The sequence below is a fragment of the Colossoma macropomum genome, unplaced genomic scaffold (assembly GCF_904425465.1).
Source record: "Colossoma macropomum unplaced genomic scaffold, Colossoma_macropomum, whole genome shotgun sequence".
Classification (NCBI taxonomy): domain Eukaryota; kingdom Metazoa; phylum Chordata; class Actinopteri; order Characiformes; family Serrasalmidae; genus Colossoma; species Colossoma macropomum.
Genome location: NW_023494795.1, coordinates 18,081,019 through 18,102,998, shown reverse-complemented (window position 1 = coordinate 18,102,998; position 21,980 = coordinate 18,081,019). Strand labels below are relative to the sequence as shown.

At 44.0% G+C, this 21,980-nt stretch overlaps 2 protein-coding genes across 2 annotated transcripts; both read right to left on the bottom strand.

The window, feature by feature from the left end:
- Positions 1 to 2,530: 2,530 nt before the first annotated feature.
- Positions 2,531 to 4,923, bottom strand: six1b (SIX homeobox 1b). The gene is made up of 2 exons (XM_036581701.1): positions 4,046 to 4,923; positions 2,531 to 3,131 (listed from the first exon to the last, which is right to left on the bottom strand). Exons 1-2 carry the CDS (start codon positions 4,603 to 4,605, stop codon positions 2,837 to 2,839), a joined length of 855 nt encoding a protein of 284 aa, XP_036437594.1. The 5' UTR covers positions 4,606 to 4,923; the 3' UTR covers positions 2,531 to 2,836.
- A 7,298-nt stretch (positions 4,924 to 12,221) lies between these two features.
- Positions 12,222 to 19,109, bottom strand: six4b (SIX homeobox 4b). Its single transcript, XM_036581699.1, has 3 exons — positions 18,249 to 19,109; positions 15,411 to 16,033; positions 12,222 to 13,377 (listed from the first exon to the last, which is right to left on the bottom strand). The coding sequence occupies exons 1-3, from the start codon at positions 18,932 to 18,934 to the stop codon at positions 12,887 to 12,889; spliced, it is 1,800 nt and encodes a 599-aa protein (XP_036437592.1). The 5' UTR covers positions 18,935 to 19,109; the 3' UTR covers positions 12,222 to 12,886.
- Positions 19,110 to 21,980: the final 2,871 nt, after the last annotated feature.

Here is a 21,980-nt window from a genome sequence, read left to right as displayed (position 1 = left end):
TTCTTCCCCGTTTACCTCCTTTTCATTTAAAATTGGCACGTTGAGCATGGGCTCGATTTGATCTGTATGATTCAAAGCCATTGTTTATGTAGTCTCTTCTACGTTGGTGCCAGTTGTTTTATTAAAACCCAGCAATGTCTATGTGGTTATTGGAGCTATCTCAGTGAAGATTGTTTTTCAAATGCTGAAATAAATAATAATAACAGTAGCCTATTTTATTCAATATTTGCCTCATAATTCTTATGGCAATAGTGAAAATAACTTAAATGGGGCCCAAAATACAAACTGAGCCCTTTTTTCACAAGCTTATTCTTATTATTGTTTTAAAAAGTAAAGTGGGTGTGACATTGACAAGGAAATAATATAAAAGTGTCTATGAAAAAATCAAATTTGGATCAGAATTCATTGTGTTATTTTTTTCCACAAAATCTTTTTGAAAAAAAAAAAAAGATTTACGTTATTTAACTTTGACAATGTCTTGAAAAATGGGTTTACTGCAGAAGAGGATGGCTTAAAATGATCTCCCCAAAGAAAAATAATATGCGTAATTTCCCTGTTAATATCATTTTTACACTGTTCCTTTTGGCAATCTGGTGGATGTGAGATCATTTCGCGCGGACTGTGAGCAGAAGAGAATTTAACAGGGTTTCTATGTGGACAGCAAACAGCTCTCCAACGCTACTCAATAGCTCTTCAGTTCAGGCAATAGCCTGGTTCTGATTAGCGACCGGAAATCCTCGGTGCTCTCTGTTGAAAGCAATTACCCTGACATGCGCGCGCGTGGGATGTTTGGGAGGCTGAGTGGTGCCTAAACTTTTGGCCAGACTGAAGAACAGGTAGGCCTGTCCCAAAACACCTACGCGCGTCTGGCTTGTGAACAGTTTGTCTGGGAGCTCAGTTTGCTCCACTGAAATTGTGCTACTTGCATTAACAGAGAATTTGCATTGATGAACACGGACGGCTCATGAACGCAGAGTCATCGAACACTCTGCCAGCCAAAGACGAGAACTTGCATTCATATATAGACATTTCTGTCCTCGTGGAGGCTACAACGCCACATCAGCACGGAACAAAAACAAAGATACTAACCACACTTTCTAAGCAGGCAGCTGGGCTTCCAGTTGCAGCTATGCGCTTTAAGAATGAAATAAAACGCTATTTCATTGGTTTTGTCCCTTCCAGGCCTCCAAAAGAGAGATGTGTTTATGACATATGACCAGTGCAGGCCCATATTCCTCTTCGCAAAACAGGCCTCATTTAATAAGTGTGGGAATTTGTGTAGACTGTATTTTCTGAAGGGAGAAATATGATGAAACAGAAAGTATTTTAACTACAATAAACAGCGAGGCCAAAAGTCAGCTGTGCCTTAAATTCATGTTTGCATTCTTTTTGCTTTTTTTTCCACTGAAACTTATGAATGGAGGCACGTGAGCGCTCCTGCTGCAGCTGGTGTCTTTTCTTTGGCCCAGAACCGCCAGAACAAACAGTGAGAGAGCGCAAAGTAAACAGCCCACTACGACCCTAACCAAGCAGGGCGACCACAAAAGCACCACACGCCTCCCTCCCGAGGCTGAGGCAAAGTCAACAACCCTTCGCTCTCTCTGCTCACCCGAAGGATTATGAAGACAAATTTTGTATGACGAGCCCAAAGTAAACAAGACTATTATTATTATTATTATTATTATTATTATCACTGTTGTTGTTGTTGTTGTTGTTGTTGTGTTGTTACTATAATTACGATGTTAATTAAGGCAACAGCAATAATAATAATAATAATAATAATGATAATAATAATAATAATAAGGATGAGGGTTATTAGTATGAGGGTAATTAGTACGTGATTGTCGTAATCATTAGACGTTTTATGCTGCTGTTTCTGTGTATGATGTCATTGTCAATTTCACATTTATCACAGTCAGTATATCAGTGTTGATGCCCTCCTCAGAATAAATTATTTGTTTTAAATGCTTTACCTTCAGCTGACCACCCTGCGGTCTTTGATTCTGGGTTTAAGTCGTCTCACAAAAGCGGAAAACGTAAAGGAAAAACAAAAAACTCGATTTTCTAATTGATTTGGCCAAAAACATCCCCAGAACTGCGTCTTCTTTAAATTAAATTCGACAGAACCTTCAGAATACGTTTTAAACGGCTCGTGAACTCTGAGCTGAGATCATTTTTCACTGTAAAATATTCCTGCAGAAAGTGTTGGTTCACGGTAGGCGGTGTGATACAACCTGGGGCGGAGGAATTTAAACACAGCTTTTTCTTTTTTTGTTCTTTTTTTCATCCACAAATCTGAATCTTTTTTTCTGTCTTATTCCTTCTTCAGGCCACTAAGGCAGACCTTTATATGTTTTGAAATAAATAGTACTGATGCATGATTCTCTACATTACCCTCACAGAAAGTTTACAATTAAAATAGCCTTTTTCACATCATGTGTAGAAAAAAAAATCTTAACAATAAATGTGGATTTAGAAAGAATAAGGATCCAGAAACTGGTTCAGAATCAAATACTGGAAAGGCGTCTTAGAAGTTTGATGAAGAGCATTGGTTTTATTAACTGCTGTTGTTTTCTTGTTTTTGTTTGTTTGTTTGTTGTTTTTTTCCTCTGTCCAGTTTAACGACTTGGCAAATGTCAGTCCATGCGGCTATTAGCCTACCATGGGGGAAAAAAATACCTACCATGAAATCCTACCAGAAAAAAACAAGACTACGGATTTGGGGGTTTAGACTTACACCGTTCATGTTTCATATCTACAGTAAAGTGGCGGATCTCGTTCTATTATTCCGTACAAAATGAACAAAAAAAATAAATAAAATCTCAGTCTTAATGGCTTAAGAACCGAGGTCCACTAGGCTCGATGTCAAAGGTCCCAGTAATGAATCCTGGAGCTGATGGGGGTGTCCTTGCATGCCGTGTACCGTCTGCGTGGCGCCGAGGCCGCTCATGGTGTAGGCGGGCGCGCCGGGGTGGCTCATGTTGCCCTGTAGCAGAAGCACGGAGCTCTGGTCAGGACTCTGCGGGGGCGAGAACTCTTCCTCTGAGCTGGACATGAGGGACTTCCCGCCGTCCAGTGGGGACAGCTGGCTCTGTTTGTTAGCGCCTGAGTTGTTGTTCTCGCTGTTCTCCCTGCAAAGAAGATGAGACGCACGACATGGGCGTTTAAATTATTTTTATTTATTTATTTTTTAGTATTTTTGCAGGACAAGTGTCTGTTTAGAAATACACAACTTCAGTCATAACTGGAAAATTAAATAAACATATAGAGTGCTCTCAATATTAGTAGTATTAGCTAGAAACAGTTTAGGCCTCTTTTAAGGAGAAGGGCTGAGAATGTTTTAGCCAAAGCTTTGTGTTTTGAACAACTCCTAAAAAGTCACATTTGTCAAAGATATAGGAAAATGATGTAGTAATATAGTAAAACGATACAATGACGCAGTCATATAGCAAAATGATGCAATGATGTGATCATATAGCAAAACGATGCTAAGTATAAGTATGTTCATTTGAAAAGTTCTGTTTATTTGGAAACTGTCAGTGGCTTTATTGTCATTGCTATTTGCAATTTTTCAGTTAGCTGTGAATCCTGCCTTTCAGTTTTTTACAGTATTTATTTATTATTTAGTTCACAGTATTTAATGTATAGCCAAGGCAGTACATGACAGAAACCCACTGGGCTAGCTGGACCATAATTTTACCTGAAATATTTCACGTGCATGAAAAATAAACTACTAATGGCAGCAGCAGTTTTAAATTAATGCGTGGGTATTAGTTCAATTCAAAATATTCCAAATCAATTGAATTGTTTTGAAAGATTTCATGCCTTAGCCCATTCCTAAAATCTTTAAATGCTTACTTATTTACTGAGTAACCTTCTCTGAAAAAAATGGCAGCTACAGTACAAAACAGCTAAACACTTTAACTGGCTGCATAAATGTACAACATTATTTGCCAGCTGTTTGACTTGAATTTAATCAGCTGCAGATCGAGGCGAGCTGCTGAAGTGTTGTTAATGTGTGGACGGAAGTGGACCACTGCTGTACCTTTCTTTGGCCTCTGCGGCTCGGTCTCTCTGTCTTCTGTTCTTAAACCAGTTGCTCACTTGCGTGGTGGTGAGCCCCGTGGCCTCGGCCAGCTCCCTCTTTTCCCGCGGAGAGGGGTACGGGTTGTGCGTGTACCACTCCCTCAGCACGCCGCGGGACTTCTCTTTGAAACAGTAGCTCGTCTCCTCTCCGTCCCATATGGTGCGCGGCAGAGGGAATTTCCTTCGCACGCGGTATTTGCCCACGGCGCCCAGTGGTCGCCCCCTCAGCTTCTCCGCCTCGATGTAGTGGGCCTTCAGCCACAGCTGCTGGAGCTTGGGGTGGTTGTGTGGAGAGAACTGGTGGCTCTCCAGGATCTTGTAGAGCTCTCGGAAGTTGCCGCGGTGAAAAGCCACCACGGCCTTGGCCTTGAGCACCGACTCGTTCTTGTGGAGGTGGTCGCAGGCAGGCAGGGACCACAGGAAGCGGCCCAGGCGCTCCAGGTTCCCCCCTTGCTGCAGCACCTCGCACACGCATGCCACTTGCTCCTGGGTGAACCCGAAAGAGGGCAACATTGACATGACGTCGTGATGGCGCGCGCGCTCCTACGATCGCCACACCGCTCTTTTTGGGGATTTCTGAGAAGAGCGGAATGGGGGGGATAGCCTCTAGCCCACCGTGCTAGCCGAGTTTAGATGCTGACGAAGTGTTCTGAATAGAGAGAAAGAGAAAGAGAAGGAGAGAGAGAGAAAGAGAGAGGGAGAACGAGGAAAAAAAGCTTCTCTGCGCAAGCCAAAGCGCCGGAGATGTCCACGTTTGTTGGTCGTTTGGTGGAGACGCTGTTTGCTCCCTCTCCAGTCGTATCGCGCTAAAAGAGCCCTGCGCGCTCTCTGATTGGCTCTCCGTCCACCCTATCCTAAGAGCAGCGCAGAAAAGAGCTCTGCTCCCGTTTCCTCCCTCGGGAACGTGGTGGTCTGAAACTGGATCCCCCGTCTCCAGTTTTACCTGAGGGAGCGGGGCACCTCGATACTAATCAATTACAGCGGGTCTCTCAAGGCTGCGCTCACTCTCATCCCACCTCAAGCCCACCTTTGTCCATTCACTGCTCGCACTTTTAACTTAAACAACTTTACAGCCATTGCATTATTAATGAACTCATAAATAACTGCCTGTAGCTCGGTGTCTGCGTTAGACCATCCTGGTTAACGACGAGAATTTTTTTTTTATTATATTTTTGGAAACGTTTCTCCAATTTGAGTACGCACGAGCCCAATGCAGACAGTTATTGTATGTAATGGATGATAAGAGCATAGCATGGATGCAAAAGAGATGCTGGGCCACTTTGGGATGCCCATTCATGTCACTTAAACACCTGATCGCTTTATTGCATGACTGGTGTTCATTGTGGAGGCACACGCAGCGCGCAGTGCGTGAGGTCCCAGTGCGCACCGCGGCGACGAGATACTCAGCGCTCCATTAAAAACCAATCCAGCTCTAAAGTTGAAGAGATAACCCAGCGCAGCCGAGAGATAAAGGAGGACCCCAGGCGCGCTGAATCCCCTCTTCAAAGCATCCTACTGCATTGGAATGAGCCTAACCTCATGCATCAAACGACAACGGCAAAAAACACAAACAGAAATAAAAAACATATAAGACCTAAGGTTAAACGCATCTTAATAAATGAGACGTTTATGAACGTTTATTATAAGAAATCGTCTGGCTGCAGCAGCACATACGTTCACAAATAAAGAAAGAGAAAAAACAGGCCTATCCAATTATTCCTAAAGATGGCCTCAAATCTCCAGTTCCACTGTTAATTCATCCCTGCCTTCGATAAAAGGTTCAGATGCGCAGTTTAACAACACCAACGTCGGTCGAGTAATTTGTTTTCTTTTGCCACATAAAAAAACCCGTCTTTCCCCCCTCTCGCCCTTTCTTCCTCTCCCCCCTTTTCTCAGTACAGTGAAATCCAAAACCAGTGCATTAGTAAATGAGTTCTGTGTTCGTCGAGCTCTTTGCTGCCCAGACGCTGTTTTAAGGAATAGATCGCATTTCTTTATCTGCGCCGAAATCTGCAACATGACACCAGGGCGACGCAAAGCTCACAATCACTCACCCGGAATGGAGCACCTCTTTATAATTTAATTTGAGACGCGGCGTCCATTTTCAGGACAACCAGAAAGCCTATGGAGGGGCTCAGGGCCGCGCGGCCCACGAAGCCCAAACCGTCCTGCACTGAAGTTTGGGTTGTCATATCAGTCTAGATAGGCCCCGGGTAACTAAAACAGAATGAGGAGTTAATTAGCTTTAGTGGCCTACACGGGCACCTGTGAAAACATTTTTTTTCTTCTTTTTTGCCCACTGTCTCTGGAGGGTCGGCGAGAAGAAGAGCTTCTGAAAGATGGTCCGTCCATCTGTCCAGAAGAATAACCCAATACTCTATGCCTCATGGCGACGGTCATTTTTTAGAGTATGAGTTTCAGGAAGAATGGAAAAAAGGTGCATGATGCGTCAGAAGTGCCTCAGTAAAAAATCGCGGTTAATAAATGGTAAACGCAAATTAGGTTCTACATCTTTGACTGGTGCTATTTAAAAAACGTTCTTTAGAGAACCATACGTCAGTTTTTTTTCCCAACACAGAGAACTTTTTAACCATGCAGCGAACCATTTATGCAGTCGAATGGTTCTGTGATTGTTTATTATTCTAGGTATAACCACTGCCATTGCTAAATAACCTCGAAAGAATCATTTTAAAAGAGTGAACTGTGCAAAAACATCTGGGAAAAGAGATGCAAAGCAAGTTATCTGGGCTGTAAACATTTACTGGCTCAAAAATACACCAACATTAGAATAAATATAATTAAACAAATAAACAGTGCAGTGTGACTTGGTGTGTGGGTGTTTGTGTTCATCATTCCCAAATTTCACACCCATCACATGGATGTGAAATTTCGATCCTTCGTTAAAGTGAATTTAACAAATCCATGCAGTGGCTGGAGAGCACCATGAAGTCAGGAGTCAAACCTGCTTTTCTAACTGTGTTCTTCTAATGATGGATGACGTCACTGGAAACGAGAGTATTGCTACCTTTTTCTGTATTTATGTTTATTTATTCTGATATTATATAGTGTTTTCACTTGCAAACGCACACTGCTGAGATAAATAATTATAAACAGTTTGCCTTTTGCTCAATACTGTATACCTTTTTTAATTCTTACCAAATGCTTTTAGTGAAAAAAAAATCCCTTTGTACAGAGACAAACTTGCGCGTGAGAGCTTATATTTTGTCCCACAGTAATTATTCACAGATCACCTTCTTTAAAAGTAAGTTACCTCTGGTACTCAGATGTAAAAGCTTATAGGCTAGAAATCAGCTGCATCTGCTCAGTGTAGTTTAGCCATGCTTCGTCTTTGCCATGTGCGATGTTTAACTGTATAGGCTTTACCGGTCGTTTGGACACACAGGCCCCTGCATCAGCGCGTTCAGGAATCCTTCTGCAGCTCGCGGAAGTGTGATTGACGGCTCTGCTGTTGTAATGTCTCCGCCACGCTGAGGCGCGCCTCCTGAAAGGCCCTGCCCGTTCTCAGACCCTGATCATTTCAAGATGTGCTCTTTTATGGCCCCAAGGCGAGGCCTGGCGACCACAACGCCACATATCGACGGCCGACACACTATAAAGCTCTCTGGGTAAAAACACACAACAGCTCGCGTTAGAATCACGGCTGCAAATCTGTTCATAGTTTCCGTGGCGATATATTCTCCTCCTTTGTGTTCAGGCTGCGTGTTTATACGGCGTTTTTATGAACCCCCGTTGAATCTCTGTGTTTAAGATGTGGACGTCTAATACGAACGGCCTGTCCCGCAGGCAGGCTCGTGTCAGAGGGGCGAGTTAGTGCTGTGTAAGTGGGCTACAGTCACTGGGTCTCGAGCTCGCGCGGCAGCAGCAGCGCCACAGTCACGAGCTCAGAACCAACAATTCACTTAACTGCATTAGGGGGCAACATGAGACGCGCCCATCGACCTGATATAATGTCCTGTCACACTGGAAAGGCTATTGTTTGAATGATTTTCTGTTCTCCACATTATTTACGTCGGTGTTGTTTTAGAATCATTAGGATTATTTTTCTGTGCTTTGTTACGAGAAAAAAATAAAAGATTTATGAATTATTAGGAAAAAAAAGATGACATTTAAAAACTAATATTTATCATTGATTACTGCACTACGTGTAATGAATTACCTAATTATTGGACTATTATAATTAAATGGCAGGCAAAACAATGAAATGAAGAAATTAAATACGAAACTAACCGCAGTTTAGTAATAAGTTACAATCATTAAACTTCCAGTTTATTCGATGTTTTGAGGTTTTTACAGGCTGTGCATGGAAACGATGGTTTTGTTTATTTGTTTGTTTATTTAAATTTTAATCCATCATCTCCATGATGATGTGCGTCAAAACGAGTAAGTGTAAATAAAATTTAAAGTCAAAATATGTTTCTGCTTCAAATACACGACGGTCCTTTTATATTAGTATTTGTTCAACGTGAAAAAACAAGTTTATTTCTATTTTTTTAAATAGTCATGTTGACTGTTGTTGTTTCATTTATTTTTCGTATGTGGTGTGTCAATTTGATTTATTATTTTGCCAATTCCACTCTGGACATCCTGGGAATCTACATATTCAAACAAAAACAAGAATTTCTAATTAAATTATTTACACTTTAATTTACCAATTTAATGAAAATTAGTTTATTGACCCTAATGAAACGTGTATTTGATTGGCCATCAGTCCTATCAGGCTTGCTGCAGGATGTTTCTACCCAGGGGAAAATACAATGAAAAAACAAAAGTTCTTCGCATTCCGGCATCTTGAAAAATAATACAATCTTAAGGAATAATTTGTAATAAATAATGTGGTTGTCGTAATGCGATAGAGTGTTGTTGTTTGTTTGTTTGCGTGTTGGTTGTGAATACTACAGTTGTCAATACTACGGTTTCCTGATATTTTTATTTTCAAGCTTATTCATCACTGCTGTACTGAGAGGCTGGTGTGTACGGTTAGATACAGCTGTCATTACGTCATTAAATAAATGGGAATTAAAAGTTTTATATAATTGTCCTGCACAAATGTCCTGATATGCTTAATCTCTACTCATTACCTTAAACTGTGACCCTATAACACATCCGAGTGTCTTCTGGAATGCCTGCTTTCATAAAAAGACATTTCATAAAAATGTAAATTAGTACCACACAGTGAGCGTTAGTGTTCACTGGACCAAGTTCAGCTTAACACGACCGATTATTTTATGTGCAGAACACGAGTCAGATATTAAATGAACCATTCGTTAACCTTATAAGAGTGAAGATGACTTGTCTAAAGTCTGGAAACGTGGTGTATCACTCGTTTGATACATTAGGCTACCTTGTAGCAGTATGATTTTTCCTTTTTTCTCAGTCTATATATTATATATATAACATATAACGTATTTTATCAAAATATTACAGTATGGATCCTTTCATTCATCTCCCCAGAAATATTACCATCAATAAGATAACTCTATTCACCATGTTTTTGAATTTGTTTATAAATTTGTTCTAAGTTATTCTTGAATGCAACACCCATGACATACTGACCTCTGCTGGTCTGGAGGAGCTCCTGTTTGATTTGGCCTGCATTAAACCTTGCTCTTTATTATATACTTCGTTTCTACTGAAGTAATGGCAGTAGCTCCTGGATCATTTCTTATACATTTTTAGAACAGTTCTTGTTTTGGAAGTATTGACTGTATAGCAGACAGTGTGTCTGTGTGTGTGTGTATTTGTGTGTGTGTGCGTGTGTGTGTGTGTGTGTGTGTGTGTGTGTGTGAGAGAGAGAGAGAGAGAGAGAGAGAGAGAGAGAGAATACGTGTCTGTAAAAGTCTGCCTGGTGTCCATTACCTATCCTCCTCTCCTAGGCACAGCACTTTCCCATTGATTTGCTGACAGGCAGATTTTCAAGGGCACTTAATGATTTATTTAAATGAGCCAAAAAAATCACCCTTCTTTTCAGGGGCCTATGACTGTGTTATTCACATCTACTATGTTCTCTCTCTCACTGACGGCCACAAAGATTATAAACAGAGAGTAAACATGTACCTCATCTTCTGTATGCTTTCCTGTATGTGTGCGTGTGAAGCGGTGGGTCTGTGAGTCATACAGACCCAGTTGGCCTCTGACCTCACATTAGCACAGTGTGTAGGGCTGGGGCACGCTGGGCTCCGGCTCAGGTTACCCGCGCCTCACAGGCTGCGGCGGCACACTAAATGTCACGCTTTGAAAGTGCCTGCAAAAGTCAGGGGTCAGCTTCTTTAATAAGCCCACTTCTGCAGGGTTCTCTCTTTTTTACTGCTTGCCACAGCCAGCATTTATATGCTTGCCACCAAGTTTGAAAACTTCTCCAAGGACAAGCTGAAGGAAGCCTCCCTTGAGCCTTCTGATTCTTCAGTGCTGTGCATTTTAAGCCAGTAGTTTGATATCAACCTTCCATCTTCTAGCTTTCAGAGTTATTTCCCCCTTACCTCATACTTATTGTGAAACTGGAGATTGGACTGATGTGAAGGTTTGTTCTGCTCTTCTGTGCTGTACTTATGTCCTAGGAGATGATAAGCTTTCAAAGCCACCCCATTCACCGCACATGGAGACGCTGTGACGTCCATATCTGAACAATACAGCAGAGCAACAAGATACCCCTGTCTTACACACACCGGCTGACACACGGTCAGCCCAAGGGAAACAGGGGACACGAAACACACATGTCCCTTTGCTTGTGGCCACTGGTTCTTAGCTCAAAAGCCCCAAACAAAAGTGCTTTCTTACTCTTCAATATTCCAGGAGGTGCCATTCGATACCTAGCAATCAGCTAATCTGCTGCCCTAGGCAACAGGGTCACCTTTGCACAGGTAACAATAGATTCTTTACCTGTGCATTTTTCCCCCCTTTGTGTGCAGGAGCCAGTCCTACCTGGGCGCCATTCAATTAGCTTACTCACTTGGCGTAGTGTCACAAAAAGGAAATGTTCCCACGATAGGCCACCAAACTAAGCCTGTTCCTTCTCAAAGCTTATTCTTGCACGTACGTCCGCCTAACCTTTTCTGTCAGTCCAATAAGTGAACATATCTGAAGGAATGTTATACTACATGCAGATGCACGTGGCTGTGCAAGCAGAACGAACTGTGATCTTACGCAGCTTGTAAAGCTGCTCCTGCTTGATAATATGTGAGATTTTATCTCGACCTGCAATCCATCTTTCACACTCTTTGCCTTTTTATAAACTACTGCATAACAAGCAGCAACTGAGCCAGGAGCCTGTTCCTGTTCGGTCATGTGTGGGAGCGTCAGGTAAATCCGATAAGGATATGCAACTTTTCCGTATCCACTCTTGCCTTTTTGGATGACCTTCCTGTTTGGCTATGACAGGTACCATATGACACTTTAAGAGAGAACTGTGGTATGCAGCTGGCAGGCATTGGCAAACGATCACAGAGGACACCCATAGTGAGAACATGAGCTTGATCTCCATCATGCTGCATATGCATACATTCATGCATTAGTAATGTCTGAGGATCACAGCCAGCTGTCCTGGAGGCCCAAGTCGTAGCTTAATCTTGTTAAATGGAGAGAGTCTTGGATTTCCTCAGTACTGATGTCACGCCATTGGTCAAAAACACAGGGCCAACTTACCTACTGCTCCCAATAATGTATGATTCATCCCAGGTGATGTCATTTTCTTCAGTTATTTAATTGTCAAGCTCGGGACTCTAATGTGAAACACTGGTGTCAACGACATAGAAAACCCATTCACCATTCCTTAGGCATGTATAAATATAAAGATTTAATAGGGTGAATGGTTTAGAAAAATACGTTTGTTTCATTTCTAAATGCAGAGTTTTTAGGCCTTGTAATCGTTTACAGCATGTGCAGAACTCTTTTTTCCCAGCTATGTCTGCATCTCATACATTAGGGTTTATATTCATTGCAGGATTGCTGGAATGGTTTTCTCGCACATGGTAAAGCAGGGCTGAAAGGCAAAACTAAAGCATATTTTTCAAACACTTATTATAAATCATTTCCTTGTGTAGTGACTCCATTTTTTAAAGGAAGTTGTTGTCGAATGCCCGAGAATGCAGTGTTCTCATCTCAAGAAGGACACAAGGTTGTCAAAGTGTTTTTTTTTTAAATCGAAAAGTCATTGCTGAACTGAAATTTAAAAAGCAAAACATAACAAAATATTGTTCACATTACTATTTCACGCTCAAAAAAAAAATTAAATACAAAAGACCAAACGACAACAGAAAAAATTAAACATCTGTGCTTTCATAAAATATTGAAGAGGAAAATAAAAGAATTGGTATAAAGCTGCAATGATTGTGCAGAGACATTTGCTCGACTCATCAAACACATCTGTCATTTTTGCACTGTGTTTTTCTGCAAGTCTCTCATTCCTTCGCACTCTCTCTCTCTCTTGCTCTCTCTCTCTCTCTCCATCTCTCTCTCTCTCTCTCCTGACTAACGTCTCCCTTACTGTAAGAGAGAAATGACAGTGCTGAGACATAATCTTCATAAGGTCAGTGCATCAAAAAGTACATTCTGCAGCCATTCCGAGTGCAAGTGGGCTACATTTTTGGGGGTCGAAAAAGGCACTGCTCATTTAGTTCACTCACTTGTACACATCTTGAGTACATCTTGTCCAAGAAACAGCAAGGTATTTGAGTTTGAGACTGCCGTGTGCATAGGAGACCTCCTAAGTAGGCCGTAGTGGGGTGCAAGAAAACCAACCAAACACTCATGAAACACAGCTTTTCCAATGATGAGATCACATGGGTCAGAGGTCACTGTCCGCATCCATCTGCACAGTCTGCAGCTTGGCCAGCTCTTTGCCCTCCATGTCCATATCCCCGCACACTGGCCCCTCTCCATGCCCTGCAGGAGCCTCCAGGTTGTTGGACAGAGGCAGCTGAGCATCTTGAGTCGTGTAGTCTGAGGACAGAGTGCTCCCGCCCTCCTGGAGTCCACGGGTAGCATGTGTCAGAGTGGTGTGACCCTCTGTGCTGGACAGGACGGAGGTGACGGCAGCTGTGACTGCAGGGGCAAGGGGGCTGCTGTTGTCGGGTGAGGGGCCGAGGTTGGAGGACAGAAAGAGAGAGGCAGTGTAGCCCAGGTTGCCAGTTTGATCTAAGGGCATGCCGGAAGGATATGTGTAGCCCACGCCAATGTCCAGCGGCTCTTGCTTGACTACCTGGTTAAGCGTGTAGAGCAGGGGCTGGCCCGAGTGTTGGGATGAGTCGCTGACCACGCCATCCAGAGGAGTAGAGCCTGTTGGAGAAGAGGAGTGGATGGAGACAAGGTCAGTGAACTGCACAGGCCACTCCGCCCTGTCTGGTCAGGCTGACCACAGGCTAACTCTACACACACCCTGGCCTGGCCTCAGTGATTACCCTTTTGAGTTGTTTCTCAGTTTATTCTACTCGGCTTCTTCAGCAACTGGCAGAAGGAGCCAGTCTCACAGCTCATAACTGCTGGTTCCAGAAAAGACGGGTGAAGACAAAATGGAAAGGAGAAGAAAGAACAGATGCTACACTACTCTGTGTTTCTCCAGACTTTCTACAGGTGCATCACGACTTTTAATATTTCTTTTCTCCAACTCTCCCTCATTCTTCACTTTTTTCCAGCTTGGCCCCACATCCCCTCTTCTCACACTCTCTTTCTGTCTTTTTCTATCTCTCTTTTTGGCTCTCCTTACTTTGCAAGAACTTTTTTTCTTGAGAAATATAAAATGAAACACCTTTTTCATTTTCTGTTTGTGGTTGCACTCGCTGTGATTTCCTTGTAACTCTAGAATGCGGCTCTTGGCACATAACTCCCAGAGCGACAGGCTCTGGCACTGGGCCAGGCCCTTTTCTTCCATTAGGCTTGCTGAATGTCTGATAAATAATCATGCTCCTCCAACACCCCCCCATCCCCCCGCCCCAAAGCCTTGCCATCACAGTCACTTACTGGAGGTAGAACTACATTTTTCTGCAAGCTTCCCGTAGAACTCCAATAGCCAATACTAGCCAATGCTTGTTAGAAAAGGCATAGTATATGAAATGGGGACAAGTGTTCTTACTTCTGAACTTTCCTAGCAGTACACAAATCAATACTGATTGAACAAAAACACTGAATGCTTGTTTGTGCAATGTGCTGTATGATTGTGTTTTCTCTCTTTGCTATAATAGGATCAAGCAGCTGGATGCGAGCCTTTACCACAGACAAACACACCACTAAACGGAAAAGACTATTGTTTCATTGTATTTCTGTAGCACTGGACATCAAACCCAGCATATTTTATGAATACATATTTTATTGGATTGCCTTAAAAAATTATGGGCAGAGGGAAAGAAGGTTTTGGCTAAACAATTTTAATATCGTTTTTCTTTTGATGGACCGTTTGGGCTCAACTGTTTTTCCTCCTAAATCAAAAGTTCAGCCAGGGGTGGGTTTGTTTTTATGTGGCTCGTAAACTGCATATTAAAGGATGAAAAAGATGAGGGGTTGTATGGAGAGAGCAGCAGCACCCAGCCAGCCTTGCTGTTATTGATGTGGCTATAAAATATTCATGGAAAGAACCATTAGTGCGTGGTTAGGGCCATGGAGAGGAGGTGGGGATAATGTCATTGAGGCCTGTTATTTGGTACGATCCTGAAGTCATTGCAAGCTTGACCTGACCCCCCCACTCATTATTTTACCCACAATACACTTCTTCTGTTCCTGACCCACAATCTTTTCTTACAAAACCTTGAACCTCTGCCCTTTGTATAGAACAAAGCATTGTGGCTGGTTTTGGAATGTCAAACACCATGAAATATTCCGAAGTAATATACTCCAAAGAAGTGATGCAATTAGCTAGAGTCTGGTGTTCATTCTATGCCAACTCCTGTGCATACACATGGGAGAGAAAAAGCAAAGAGGCTTAAAGCCTGAATTGATCTTTTGGACATATGCTTCCACTCTTGAATAGATGCAGTAAATCATCGATGCCCAACCCTACTCTTGGGGATCTACTACTTAGCAAAGTTTAGTTCTAGGCCTAATTTAACACACCTGGTTCTAACATTCAAATCCTCTTTGAGGCCTAGATATGCTGGATCAGATGAGGTAGACTGGAGTCGGAACTATACTCTGCAGGACTGTAGATCCTCAACGAGTGGAGTTGAGCATTGAAGATATATGTAAATATACACAGAACATACATACATACATACATGCATATATATGTACACCCATCATTGAGTAACACATTTAGTGCATGTATTCACAATTCTATCTATGCTGTGGTTAATCATCACAAAAAAATGCTGTTCTCCTACCATGAGAGGGTGCTGTAGATGATGGGGGTAGCAATAAAGGAGGAAGACCCAGATTGTTCTCAACCCCAGAGAGGCTGACCATACTATAGCTGCTAAGATGAGGGGCTCCAGAGGTAGCGGAGGATGAAGAAGGGGGGGTGGCGAAGGTTACTACTGAAGGTGGTGCTCCATCTTCTGAATGGGAAACCAGAGTTTGCATGCCCTCTAGTTTTCCAACTGTGTTTTCTGGGGCCTCCATTGAATAAGAGGCATAGGAGCCACCCAGTAGCCTTTCTTGGGCATGGGAGACCCTGTGGGGATCAAAGGTCAAGAAGTGGCCACCTGTGGCGCCAAGTCCGTTCAGGACGCTGCTGTTGCCATGTGACTGAACATAGGCTCCACCATTGAGATAGTGAGAGTTGGCGCTTGCCAAGTCACCATTGAAGCCCATTCCTGCCGAAAGCGGAGACATTTTGACATCCCCGATTTGCTGGATGACAGTGGTGGTACCGTCAGCGTAAACTACAGCAGGGCTAGACCCATGGGTGGTTGAGCCTGTGGAGCCGCTGGAGAGGGGACGAGGAGACAGGTCCTCCTGAGCCTTACTCGACTCATCTTCTGTGCTGTGATTTCCATCTGATTCACTGTAAGACACAGAAGAAAGCCTTTTAAAACATATGCTTATAACTTGCATTTTATTATATTGAATTATTATTTAATTAAATTATAAAGAAAATGGGCTTCAGAGGGTGTCTTTGAGCTGTAAATACTACCATAAGCAAAACTGACCGGTTGGCAGTTTGTTTAATCCAAAGAAATGTCCACTGACAGTTCATTTAGGATACATGCATAAAATTTCCACATTAAACAGGTACAGTGCATTTCACAGAGCCTTGTAGGTACTGTGAATTTATATTCAGCATGATGTCTGCAAATTTTAGCACAAATTAAAATGTACCTGTTTCATTTAGCTTAATTTAATTATGTTTAATATTTCCTTCAGTGATAGCCATTGTTCAGTCCAGATTCTCTGCCACTTCTCAAATGATACACAGTACTGTGCAAAAGTCAGAGACCATCCCTCATTTATTTCATTTCCAGTCCAAATGGCCATTAAATACAAGTAGGAGAAGAGTGAAAGAAGTCCTACAGAGGAAACTGGCTGGCAAAGCTAATTGTGGTGCGCTTGCTTCTAATAGACCTATTCTCTCTGCTGATAGAGGCTTATATTTCCCTTAATAATTGATGTGCGTCCCTCCTAACTATCTCTGTCTATCCTACTGTGGAATGTTCCTTTACAACAGCACCGTGGAAATCCATCGAGAGATTCAATAACCCAGCAATGAGTTTTATTTAACAAAATAAATATGTTGCTGCCCATTTAAACCGCTGAGAGATGTTTGTTTAGCTTTATACGAAAAAAAAATCGAGAAAATAAGCGATCAAAATCTCAATAAACATTTTGGTCTGGAAATCAACTTCTAAAAGTGACTCCTTGCCCTCAGGGTCAGCAAGCAGACGAAGAGCTGAGAGCCCCCGCGAGTCTCCTTACTGACTGGGACAGCTGGGGGTGGCCGTTTGGAGCGGCCAAACCATACAAAGGATCTTATTGACACGCCGGAGCGCGAGAGCTTCTCTCATCTATCGAGTGCGCGCATTCAGCCGGACAGAATTGTCCCTTTGCTGAGTGATAGCAGGCCGATATACGCTACATTAACATATCTGCGGCTTCTCCCCGCTGACGCAGATGGAAAAAAACGTTTGACCTCCCGTATTTACGAGAGTTTTGATGTATTATTTATGATAAAAGCAAACCTATGGCGTTGCCATTTGTGCGTGGGTGGGGTGAGAAAGGAGTTATTTTGGTTGAGTGTCAGTAAATCATGGGAACCAGGTGCATGCGGGGGGTGAGAGAGTTGAGAGTGTAGCTACTTTACCAATACACACACACATACACACACACACATACACACACGCACACTCCAGTACCTTATCAGCCCCTAAATGCCCCAAGCTGTGAAGGGTGCTTTGTCCACGTCAGGAGATAGAGGGTCTAGATCTCCTGCACTGATTATCAGGGTGGAGACAATGGATTTAAAACCCACACGCAAACATAAACAATAGGCAGGTTCGTTTACTCACTCATCAACAAAGTAAACTCAGTCAAAAGCCCCTTTTTAAAAATAATACTGCCCGTTTTGATCGAGCAGCATGAACAATAACCCCGATCTGCGCCCCTGAAGGCGTGCAGAAGGGCTGGAGTTTCCTGCAGTGTTGCTGTTTATTCGCCCTTGAGCGCTGCGTGCGCTCCGCCATTCTTAAAAACGACACCTCATTTAAACGAGCAAAAGCTTCGGGTTTCAAAACACTGTTGAAACGTGCCCCCCCCCGCCCTTCTTCAACAACCCCACTAACGTGCTTAGAGCCATTCCTGTACATTGCGCGACCACTAACGTGATAATAACATTTTCAAACAGCCCAGATAAGGAAGGTAAAACTTCTTTAAGCGACCGCATTGCTTTGCGCTGTAAGTGAGCACACAGGCCCGAGAGCGAGTCACATACTTCTACAGCCTACTTGTCCTTATACTAAATGAAGGTATAGTTCTAGGTACAGTGAATTACAGTGTTGTTCTTCACTGCATTAACGTAGTTTTACAGGCTTAAATCTGCATGACGGTTCTTCTTTTACTAAATTACACCGCAGTTCTGCACAGCAGAGTTCCACATACTCCAAATTACAGTCATACTGCACGCACAGGCGACTAAACTGTAACACATTCCTGCCTAGAGGCTACCTGTAGTTCTGCATTAGTGCACAGGTCTGCAGACTTCTATGCGTAGTCCAAAAAGTCCTTACCTTTTCGACTGTGCCTCGGAGGGGTTCCGGTCCCTTTGCCTCCTGTTTTTGAACCAGTTGCTGACCTGGGTCAGGGAGAGCCCCGTGATTTTGGCCAGGTTCCTCTTCTCGGCCGGCGACGGGTAGCGGTTCCTCTTGTACATGTCCTTGAGCGCGTTGCGCGACTTCTCCTTGAAGCAGTACACGGTCTCCTCGCCGTCCCAGATGGTCCTGGGCAGTGGGTACTTCCTGCGCAGGCGGTACTTGTCCACGGCGCCCAGCGGCCTGCCGCGCGCCTTCTCCGCCTCGCTGTAGCGCGCCTTGTACCACATGTCCTGCAGCGACGAGTGGTTGGCCGGGCTGAAGCTGTGGCTCTCCAGGATGCAGTAGAGCTCCTGGTAGCGCGCCTGGTGGAAAGCGACGATGGCCTGCGCCTTCAGGATGCTCTCGTTGCCGCGCAGCAGCTCGCTCTGCGGCAGCGACCAGAGGAAGCGCGCGAGCCGCTCCACGTCGCCGCCCTGCAGCAGCGCCTCACATACGCACGCCACCTGCTCGGGGGAGAAGGCGAGCGGCGATGCCACGCAGGACGGGGGCGCGCTCTCCTCCACGCTCGGCGGGAGCGGCGCGAGCTCGTCCAGCGTCGTCCTTGGGCTCTCCCTCTTGATCTCCTCGGCGCTAATGAGCTCGGCGGAGGAGGAAGAAGCCATTTCTTCTTTTCTTTTTTTTTCCTCCTTTCTCTTTAAGGGCGCGCGCGCCGGTAGGTAGGTAGGTCGATCGGTCACTCCTCCGGGGTCTCGCGATCAGGTTTCACCCCGCCATTCCGAGCGCGATCGGGTTCATCATTCCGGCCCCGTCGCGCGCACTGGCCCGAGCGCTCGCTTCTCCCCGTCCGGCGCGAGTTTGACTCCGCAGCCACACGCGGGAAGGGGGTCCGACTACTACGCGCTCGGCGATTGGCCGCCTCGGGCCCTGCGCGGGGGGGGAGGGTGTTTGTGGTGGTGGTGGGGGGGGGTGGGGGGGGAGGAGCGTGTGAGGTCCCAACACAAATGTTTGCCCTGGGAATGTCCGTCAAGCGTGCAGGCGAAGCACGGGTACCTGCGAGAGGTGAGCGCAGAGGCGCGCAGGCTTCTTGACGTACGCAGGGCTAGAAAGGTTCGGCCTGTTTGCACGCAAGTCCCACCATAATTAGACTCTATCTGTCTTCTCCTCCTATCTGGACACGTGGTTCCAGGAAAAGCGTAATTGGTGTAACCCCTTCCTTAAGTGGAAGTTCTTCGACATTAAAAAGGTTCCTAAACAAGAACAATCGATTGAAAGGTTCTGTTTTACAGTTTATGTCCGGCTCTGACAATACTGCAGACACTGACTTAAAGTGATGCATTGAATTAACGTCATTAACGCCACAAAGGAAGTAAACTGAAAGATAACACATTTTATTTATGCAGAACGTTTCTTGAGTCTATCTGTTTGTCCATCTGTCTATTTGTCAAAGAGGCACACTCTCTGTATTTGGCTGCAGTCTTTTATTTTTTCTTCAGTCTGTCACGCTGTTTACTGGAAACCGAAGGGGCTGTATGGAAGCCAGCGACCACAACAGCTGACAGGCCCCCTAGAAGCCTCTAGCAAAAGCGCAGGACAGTTTGACGTGACCGCCTCCTAAAATTAAACCCAGCATGGAGCAAATACCTGGCATCGGCTTTGTGCATGGCAGGGCCTTCACATGCTTTTTGGTATGGGTGGGAGGTTGATGCTGGTCAGTCTAAGTCCTAAGGTGTGGGGGAAGCTGTGTGTGAAAGTTTGCTTTGGAGGGTTTATGGGGGAACATGGTGAGAGTGGTGAAAAAAAGCAATTCGGAACCTCACAGTAGATGCTTTGCACCTATCAGGGCACCCCCTACAAATCCTTGAGGCTATTCCACAGTTATTGCCATTGGATCATGCAGCTGTTTAGGCAGGCATGTTGCCACCTGACCATGGCAGCCAAACTCCCACCCGACATTTACTTTTGTGCCAAATAAAAGGAATTGTGGGTTACTGCTGTGGGCATGCCTCGCTTAGCACTGAAAGAATAACAAGCCTCTCATCACTCTCAGATTCATGCTGTTCAGCAGTGTCATTATTGGGCCTTATCTTGTTCCTAGTCCAATTTAGTGAGTAATGTCTTGATCAGTGTTGCAAGTGTGCATTAGCGCAATAATGAACTTTTGCTTTGGCTTGAGGATGTTTTATTATCTTCATTTCCCTTCATGCTAATGTTATCTCACTTAGGCTGCGATGACACAACCAGAGTTTTTCCAAACAATCCATCACTGTCATAAGAGTTTTCTGACGAGCACGTACACACATAACACAGTCAGGAAAACCGCAAAGAGCTGGCTAATTCATTCAGTGCTTTCCACGTTTGCTGAATCTGCCGTGAAAGTATTTTCAAAAGCACAGAGTAATCTCCAGACTGGGGAAGCACATGTTTAAGTGTAAGTAAATCTTGTGTTTGTGAAGACTGTGATATTTAGTGGTTTGCGTCTGCTGTTTTAAGTGTGTGCGTAAAATAAGGTTGGTGAGTTGATGATATGTGATTGTGTGTGCTTGGCATGGATATTCCCTGCAAGTTGAGTTTCTCACTGTGCCCAATGCTGTCTGAGGATCAACAGATGAGCCAAAACACATGTTACAAATCCATCGCAAGCCAGTTTTATGTGGGGTTAAGGGAGGCAGAGCGAGAAAGAAGCAGAGAAGGACAGGTAGACTTGATTTTGTCTGAGACAGGTTTTTTTAAGCTGATCAAGAAATGGTAAGAAATGGTCCATATATATATATATATATATATATATATGAATTGGACTCATTCTTGACTAGTTATATTCTTGAACTTGGACTTGTCTTGACTCTAGCTCTATTTAGATTTTTCTTTTTCCCCACATTGGATACCTTGATCTGACCACTACTACTACCACTACCACTACCATCAGCCAGTCTTTGTACAGGGGTTTATATGCCTGTATGGACTCCACACAGCTTTTGCCAAGTCATTTACATGCATGGTCACGTTAGATACTGAATTTCTCTCTTTTCCAGCTACATGGACATTAATGTTGCAGAGTGTCCATTTTATTGCTATCGGCATCTCCACATGTCCACCACCACGGTCATGAATGGGCTCTTTGTGGTCCGGCCAGCACAGAGCAGCGATCATCTCCAACCCCAGCATAACCTCCACCCTTCACTCCATATGTTCCCTATCCATCTGAACCTGGGGCCTGAGGGCCACCATCAAACACCTGCCCCAGTTCACCCACAAAGAAAGCCTTTCTTCACAAGGAATAGATGAACCAACATGGACGATGACTGGTGGTCTTATGAATGAGGCAGAAAAGCAACAGAAGTGACTTGCACAGATCTTGTTAGTAAATACAGTGAGAAATGCATAGCTCAGCCCTTTGAAGGCGATGGTTTCTGCATGTGTGGTGTGTTTTCTTTTTCGGTTTCACCTATGGCCGGTTCTACCAGTCTTTGGTTGGGGATTTTTCTTTTTCTGTCTTCTTTTTTTTAACATGCAGTATCAAAGAATTATCTGAACAATCAATGTGCTCTGAACACCTTGCAAAATGTCGTTGATTTGTGACGCTGAGTTTCAGACGGAATGTAAGCAAAACATGCTGGTGCAAGAGATTTGCTTTGCACTTTTTTTGTAATCATTGCCCTGTCTCATGCTTTCACGTACAGTGCTTGTTCTTAAAATCTAGAACATCTCTCA

What these genes read in the sequence shown, in the direction of transcription:
- six1b (XM_036581701.1), bottom strand. Translation starts at nt 4,605, where the DNA reads ATGTCAATGTTGCCCTCTTTCGGGTTCACCCAGGAGCAAGTGGCATGC. An exon ending in GCCGCAGAGGCCAAAGAAAG is followed by an intron (nt 3,132 to 4,045) that starts GTACAGCAGTGG and finishes TCTTCTTTGCAG; the next exon opens with GGAGAACAGCGAGAACAACA.
- six4b (XM_036581699.1), bottom strand. Translation starts at nt 18,934, where the DNA reads ATGGCTTCTTCCTCCTCCGCCGAGCTCATTAGCGCCGAGGAGATCAAG. An exon ending in TCCGAGGCACAGTCGAAAAG is followed by an intron (nt 16,034 to 18,248) that starts GTAAGGACTTTT and finishes TGTGTCTTACAG; the next exon opens with TGAATCAGATGGAAATCACA. An exon ending in ATCTACAGCACCCTCTCATG is followed by an intron (nt 13,378 to 15,410) that starts GTAGGAGAACAG and finishes CTTCTCCAACAG; the next exon opens with GCTCTACTCCTCTGGATGGC.